This window comes from Myotis davidii, unplaced genomic scaffold, assembly GCF_000327345.1.
Source record: "Myotis davidii unplaced genomic scaffold, ASM32734v1 scaffold44, whole genome shotgun sequence".
Taxonomy (NCBI): Eukaryota; Metazoa; Chordata; class Mammalia; order Chiroptera; family Vespertilionidae; genus Myotis; species Myotis davidii.
This window is the reverse complement of record NW_006299705.1, coordinates 89,812-98,241: the sequence shown is the minus strand read 5'-3', so window position 1 is coordinate 98,241 and position 8,430 is coordinate 89,812. Positions and strand designations below refer to the sequence as shown.

At 40.3% G+C, this 8,430-nt stretch overlaps 1 protein-coding gene across 1 annotated transcript in view; it reads right to left on the bottom strand.

Annotated features, from left to right (window-relative positions):
- Positions 1 to 8,430, bottom strand: part of MAP1B (microtubule associated protein 1B) — a 92,655-nt gene that overhangs the window by 78,127 nt on the left and 6,098 nt on the right. Inside the window, exon 2 of the mRNA XM_006775423.2 lies at positions 5,102 to 5,203. Coding sequence (XP_006775486.1) covers positions 5,102 to 5,203 — 102 coding nt within the window. The remainder of the gene's footprint in view (positions 1 to 5,101; positions 5,204 to 8,430) is intronic.

Here is an 8,430-nt window from a genome sequence, read left to right as displayed (position 1 = left end):
GGCTTAAAACCCTCACCAACCCAACTTGCCCTTCCTTGGGTCTTTGTGAGGTTAAATTTGTTTTTCTCCTGTTAATCTGTCTTTGTCAGTTTAGCTAATAGAACAGCTAACCTGTAAAGGTAGATGAACATATTTTCCTCCCCTACACTTGAATAGATTATCACAGTAAGAAAGCAGACTAGCACTCTCACCCACATCAGCACTCTCCCATCGGCACCAACAGGGCCATTTTGAAATGATATTCGACCCTGCCCTATGGTTTGATATGACAGCACCTTAGCATTACGCCTCCTTTTTGCTCTCACATCCAAAGGACCTTCCTAAACTCAGTCATGGAATGTTGCTGCCCCCTACACATAATCAGCAGCAATGTTCCTTCTGATCATGCTGAAGGCAATTGTTTTTCTCTGAGAAACATCTTTAATTTCTTACTATTTATTCAGTTGCCTAAAAAAATAAACCGCCAGAAATCTTGGTTTCTTAAAACTGGCAAAGTCTACAGTCACTTGCTGATTGGAGAAAACAGAAGAAAGAATTGTGTGGTAGAATGGAGTGGAAGAAGTTGCAAGGGAACAGAGTATGTGACCCCCAAATACGCCACTTTGGCACGTGGAATTTCTTGAGTGGAAGGCAAGATCCCACGGATTCAAGAAAAACTTTTACTTTTCCCTTAACTACCTGGGAGAATTTAATTAGGGGTCCTGGCTCATAGAAAGAGCTATTAACAAAGATAACTTTTACTTGAATGACCTACCTGTATGGCAGGGCAAACATCTAATTACCAAACGTCTGCTCTTATTGTCCTATAAATTACCCTCCTCCTCTTTGAAGCTCCAGGCCTTTATTGTATTACTTAGGGGAGGAGCGTGAAGTCTCCCAAGTCCATGTAAAAATTTGTGAGGTTAAATTTGTTTTTCTCCTGTTAATCTGTCTTTGTCAGTTTAGCTAATAGAACAGCTAACCTGTAAAGGTAGATGAACATATTTTCCTCCCCTACACTTGAATAGATTATCACAGTAAGAAAGCAGACTAGCACTCTCACCCACATCAGCACTCTCCCATCGGCACCAACAGGGCCATTTTGAAATGATATTCGACCCTGCCCTATGGTTTGATATGACAGCACCTTAGCATTACGCCTCCTTTTTGCTCTCACATCCAAAGGACCTTCCTAAACTCAGTCATGGAATGTTGCTGCCCCCTACACATAATCAGCAGCAATGTTCCTTCTGATCATGCTGAAGGCAATTGTTTTTCTCTGAGAAACATCTTTAATTCAAACTTTAATATCATTACAAAAAGGAAGTTAGCCAATATCTAAATCCAGTATTTCCCATAGATAATAATAATCACCAAATATACAAGTCAAATAGATATTCAATAAGGGAGACAATTTTAACACTAGCTCACATTTATTGTTTTACTATGTGACAAGCACTGTTTCAAGATCTTTACATGCATTAATTCATTTGATCCTCATGAAAATTCTGAGGTATTATAAATCCGTTTTATAAGCTGAGGCATAAAATGATTAAGGGACTTGTCCGAGATCCTATAGCAAATGACTGTCAGAGTGAGGATCCAGAATCTGCACTCTTACTCACTATGCTATGTTGCTGGTGAGGATTTGAATTCTCAAAATGTTTTAATTATTTAATAGGCAGAAGACACAATGATGGAAAAGAGAGTATTAAAATTAATTTTCCTACATGAGCTGTTAGGTGCATTTGAGGCAATCACCAGTCTTTTATAAGCCATCTGTAGACACAGCACCCAGCACAGCACTGATACAAGTAGGTAGGTAACCAGCCCTTACTGTAGGTGACAGGAAAAGGAGGAAGAATGGTACATTAGGCTAACGTGGTGGTTTGGGGGAGACTTGACCTTCCTAGTCCACTAGAGTAATGCTAGGTCTTTGGTCCAGAAACAATTAATTCTTTAGTAATTCTTGCAGCCTTGCATTTTGCAATACACAGCTGTCATTCTATAGAGTCAATCCAAGTATGAATGAACACAATGGGAATCACAGGCATTGTTTACACCCTCCCACCCAAACAAAACAAAAGAAGTAGTCTTACAAACAGTCATAGTAAGAAAGCCAGAACAACCTACAGAGAAAGGATAATAAAAGCTTGAATTTACATTTTGAAACATACTTGTTGGAAAAGGGTACTTCCCTTATTTTCCTTTTTGTGAGATGATTTTAAAAGTTATGGAGATGTGCAAGACACAAAAATACAACACAGTAACAATGAGAGAAACATATACTGTACCTTTACTTCAGCAAACCATGTGTCATCTGATAATTCCAGGATCATTCTCACTTCTCTCAATACAAAGAGCTGATTTTGCAAGTGGCTTTGCAGCAGATTTAACTTTTAATGAGCCAATTCCTGCTATGTTTTTCTTAGCACATTTACACGATTCCATGTTTTGGGTCCACAATTCATTTGCTAACTAGAATACATAGAATTTTATTCTAATATCAAACTCAAAGAGAAGAACTGGGTCTGTCTCATGGGCATACTGCTGCAGTCAAATGTGATTCATAAAGGCACTGACATTCTGTAAGTGGTTTCAAATCTCAGTATGGACAAGGCTAACTGAACATGATGTGGCCAGTCAAAAAGAGGCTGAACCCATTCCTGATTTTATAACAATGCCAATAAAATTAGCAATCATACAACAAAACCATGTAGACAGAAAAGAATATGCTCTATTCTATTTTACATAAAATTTAAGTGATAGTCAAGAAATAAAATGGAATATAGTAGCTATGAATGATCAATGGCAGAGCTTTGGAGAAAATCATCCCAGGTTTGGAGTCCTTTTGGGCCAGCAATTCTGCTCATAATCCTAAATGTAACCAACTGAGAGAAATATGGGTCACTGTTCTCGAGAGGAAGATAAGATGAGTGAGTCCAACTATATTCTCAGGCCTAGAGGTCAGAGTGAGGCAAGAGAGTAAGAAGCTAGGAAAATCCTTTGGCAAGTGGCATGAGGAAACTGAGACAGACAGCAGAACAGATGGCTGAGCAATTTAGAGCAAGCTAACAAATCCCAAGATCTCATCTTTTCTAACCAAGGACACTTAGGATCAAATAATTTACACATTCGAGACCAAGCTGGGATCGACTGGCCTCAGTCCCAGTCCCTTTCCAGTGACATTCTTTGAAGGTGAAACTGACCAGAGAATGACCCTGGTCCCACTATATCAGCGGTTCTCAACCTGTGGGTCGTGACCACTTTGGTGACCGAACGACCCTTTCACAGGGGTCGCCTAAGACCATCCTGCATATCAGATATTTACATTATGATTCGTAACAGTAGCAACATTACAGTTATGAAATAGCAACGAAAATAATTTTATGGTTGGGGCACAACATGAGGAACTGTATTTAAAGGGCCAGAAGGTTGAGAACCACTGCTCTATATGCTTGTTTTGTTGCATCGACATGTCAAAGGACACGCCTGGAAAGCTGAAGAATATTCTATTGAGATCCTCCCCTAAAATTCCCATCTTTAGAAAACAGATAAAAACCCTTAAGGCAAAGGACCCAGTGTGTGCCCGCCCTTGGGCATGCACATGCCTTCCTGCACCACCACCCCTACCCCACCCCCCCACCCCCGCAATCTTTCCTCAGGTGTGTATCTTTGCTTTATTTCTAAGCTCTAAAAGTTCCCAGGACACTTACAATCAGGGAAGCAGCAGGCAACGACACCTCATCCTGAGCAACACCCAGAATCTTTCTGCAAGGGCCCTCTTTTTGCCTCTATAACTTGTTTCCTGAGTCCACACCACCCAGCTGACTCACTGCTGCCTCTTTCTAAAGGACCAAGCCTAGGCTCACTCCTGTTGCTCTGATCTTGCCTCTTCTATCTTAACACATTGTTTGCGGGTAGTTTTTATCGCGCTAACAGGTGGCGCGGGCCATTTTTGCTAATTTTTTGCACAAATGGCAACGTTCAGTAAAATTACGATAACTTTAGTTTACGTATTTATACGTTACCCGCATTCTACCGCTAGTCTATAAAAAACGTATTAATACTACACTGGTAGAACGTATAAATACGTAAAACATATAAATACATTTCCCGCATACAATGTTTTAAGCCTTTCCTTTGTTTCACTGTCCCCAGCTTTAATAAACATACCTCAAAATCACTGGGACTTGTATCGTGAAATATTTCCTGCATGAAGTCAAGAACCCACACATTCCAGACTGTACCAGGGCAGACCTGCCTCAGTCCTGGTTCCTTTTCAGTGACTGGTTATTGGGAGCATCTTCACATATGAAAAATTTTTGTGTCCTTACCTTTAATTTCCTGTAGCACTCTTTTTCATTTCTGAAAGAAAGGCTATTTTAACAGCAATTGCAACCTCAGATTCTTTTACCTCTATTAAGAAAAGTGTGTGATATTTCAAGGATGAAATTATGATGTATATTTTATTTTGAAATGCAGATGTTTCCTTTTTCTTGGGAGGGTGTTGGGTTGTGAGATTCTGGAAGCATCTAATTTATATTCATAGCTTCATTTGAGTAACATTTAAGGTCAGAGTACAGTGAAGTAGCAAAAAATAATAATAATAATTAAAAAATACCCCAGAACTTTAAAAACCTGTAAGAATACACAAAATATATAACCCACACAATGACAACTTAAGCTGACTTTCTTAAAACATGGCTTCTGACTAACCTAATCCATATATATAAAAGCCCAGTGACCGGAACGGCAGAATGACCAGAACGACCAGAACAACTGGTGACTCTGACGTGCACTGCGGCAGCCAACCAGCCTGATCCGAGCCTGATCGGCCCCCAACACCCTGGTCAGGGGCAGGGCCGGCCGCCAACAGTCTGCAGCCTCCCACCTGCACTGGCCTGGCCCAATGAATGGGCCCCCATCGGAGCAGACCAGCCGGACCCCACTTGTGCACGAATTCATGCACCGGGCCTCTAGTAGATAATGACAAATACAAAGAATCCTTCAGCAAGAAAAGAAAGTCTTTTTTGATAACCCAGGCAGAGTTTTCCAGTCAATGGCCTATTTCCCCATCCTTTCAAATTCTAAGTTGACCAATACTAAACCCAAGTCTCACCTGGGACCTCAGGAGAGAATCTTGCAGAGTGTCGAGATACAAAAAGTTTCAGTTCTTGGTCTAAGTTGCATTCAATCAGGTTTGTGTCCCATGATCGGATTCCTAAGGAGGAAAAGGAAAACAGTTGACAGACTTCCAGTTGGTCATTTCAGAATGGTTAGGAAAGCATCCCTGTGACAAGTCTCAGGCTTTCAGGAAGGATGTGGAAACTCCTTTTCTGAAGAGCTTGGTGATGGGATGCCCACAGGATGGGAGGGCCAGGGAGTTCTCTCCACCAGGCCGCAAAGGAGGGATAACTAGCAATGTGGGCTGAACTTCTGTCCCTCGTAAAGTGTAAATGCAGCTTTTCTGCAAGAGTAAAAGAAAACAGTTATTAGGAAAATGACAGGCTTTCCTCCAGCGAGGGAATAGAAAGGACAGAAAGATGGGGAGTTCTGAAGCAGTTAAGAGGCCACCAGACAATCTGGCTTCCCCGTGGTCTACTTGTAAGTGGCAAGAAAATGTAGGATGAGGGTGGGAAAGCCAGCGGCACAAGGGCTGGCACTTGAGTCCAGGCCTTTGTTTTTTAAATGTTTCTGCAGTGTGCCTATGCATTTTGTGTGCATGTACAGTTTCTTTTCTTTATCCATCCCACTTCTGGCCTTAGTTTGTTAACCCCTGGATATCAGTGAAAAGTTTGTGTGATCTTTGATGAAAAGGCTGGATCTCAATCTTCAAGACTTAGCCTGTCTGTCATCCCAGGCATTTATTTCACCTGCTCAGCTTGGCAAGCAGCTCTTTCATTCACAATTGTTAGTTGTGTTGCATTTTCTCATCCAGAGACAAAGACATGTGGCCACTTTTTATACTTCATAAACTTCCTACAGAGTTGGGGGCCATGCACTGTCTATTCCCACAGAAGCTCACTGCTGCCTCTCTCTAAAGGACCAAGGCAGCTCTGCCTAGGCTCACTCCTGTTGCTCTGATCTTGCCTCTTCTGTCTTAAGCCTTTCCTTTGTTTCACTGTCCCCAGCTTTAATAAACATACCTCAAAATCACTGGGACTCGTATCGTGAAATATTTCCTGCATGAAGTCAAGGACCCACACATTCCAGACTATGCCGGGGCAGACCTGCCTCAGTCCTGGTCCTTTGTCACTAGGCTGGAAGCAGGGGTGAGAGGATACCCGGACAAGGACTGCTGTTGCCCTCCCTCCTTAGTCTCCTCCTTCTTGCCCCTCTGCCCTCCTCTCTCCTGCCCTCCCAAAGGAGATGCAGAGAGGAGCCCAGAGGACATCAGAGAAGGGAAATCTGAGGAGCAAGCCAGCATCAACTGAGGAACCACAAAACTCTGGAGTCGGTATGTGTTTTATGTATTTTTATATTTCCCCAAATAACCAGATGGCTCATGGTAGAGCCAGTGTGTAGTATCCATAATTGTACCTTTGCATGGGCATACTTAACTGCCAGGAACAAATCTCTGGAACTACAATCATTTACTACATACCTACTAAGGGCAGGGCTTGAAAGTAGGTATATCACAGCTAGTGAATTATCATTTTTGCTGGTCATTAGTCGGGTGCACAGACTTGGAAGTACATATAGGAGTGAGTTATTTAAATACACCTCTAAATCCTAAATGCATATCTGCATTTATTCCCATTTATCTCTTGTTCATTCCTCCTATCTTGCAAAGAATCAAGGTAGATTAGATTAGATAGGTGGAAAGGAAGGAAGGAAGGAAGGAAGGAAGAAAAGAAGGAAGGAAGGAAAGACACACGGGCAAAAGATATAATTATGGATACTATATACTGGCTCTACCATGAGCCATCTAGTTATTTGAGGAAATATAAAAACATATAAATATATAAGAAAGAATACACACACATTACAAAATATTCTGGGCACTCAGTTGACTATACATCAAAAATATCTTCAGCCCTAGCCAGTGGTACTAAGTGGTTAGAACATTGGCCTGCACACTAAAGGGTCTCGGGTTTAAGTGCCAGTCAAGGGTGCCCAAAAAAATATGTATATGTATTCAGATTATACACCAAACACTTTTTCAGCTATGAAGAATATTTTCCAATAGATGTATGTCCACTATAGGGAGGGAGAAATTTCTCCACAGTAATCTGTGGGAATAATTCAGGTATGAAAGAGTTAACATGCGTAAAGAGAGGCTAAATTATAAGGGAGAATTTTATGAGTCTCCCTGGAAACATTATCAGTCTCAGTTTGCATTTGTGCTAATGGAGTATTTAAATTTTAACAAGAAAGGCATGTTGAGATATCGAGGATCTTTTTAGTGCAGAAATGATAAATGGGTTCTTTTTGTTTCACAGAGAGCTTGACAGGTTGAGGGGTCTGAATTCATTAGAATATTTTACTTCAATCTAAACATACACTATTTACTCATCTAGTGTGAAAAATTAAGGAGTCCTGTCTGAGCTGCTTAATTAGTAATTGTTGATTGGATTCTTTGTGCTCAGGTCTGAGCTCTACTTTGTCTTCTGGCTTGTCAAGTTGGGTCAATAAGTTAATAATGAGACATATGTATTGAAATTAAATTCATACAATTTTTCTGCCTTTGTTCTGAATAATGTCCAACGTGCTACACCATTTGAATGACTTCATCTAGGGTTAGACGTAGACTTACTCTTACATTGTTGCTTGCCATTTTTCTGTTGGCCTCAATTAATTTGTCATGACATGTGCAATGAAATCCTTGTGTTATATTTCATAAAGTTCCTGGTTATATGATCTGTAATTTAGCAATGGAAAAAGTATGAAATAATAGAAAAACCATTTAGTAATTTTTAAATTATACTAGTAAACAGCTGCTAAAAAATATTTCCCATTTTAATTCACCCAATGAAACTAAAAAATTAAGGTTCTCTTTTTAAGGGAGCAATTTCTAGCCAAATTACTTGTTAGCAATGCATAATCACTACTACCACTTATAAAATAAAGGTTATAATGGATTTATTGGTTATTTTAGTTAGGAAATTTTTGGAGTTATACCACTTCCTATACCAATTTAAAGAAATAAAATACTTTGGAATTATTTTGTACCTTTTATTGAATAATATCAGTAAAGAGAAATAGTATTTCTCAATGAAGGTTCATGCTGCATTTAGTAGATTATATATCTTCCCTTTGTGTCTAAGAGGAAGCCACTAGTGGGCCCTCTAAAGCTTGTAGGACAAAAAAATATGTATCTTCTTTGGCCCTTCCCACATTCTCCCCTGAATTCAGAGAGGGAATAGTAGAGTGCTGGCTTTCAAAAGCAGGTCATCCTGGTCTCTGATGGGTTGTAGAGAAGCCAGGATAAATTCCTGGCCCTCTTCT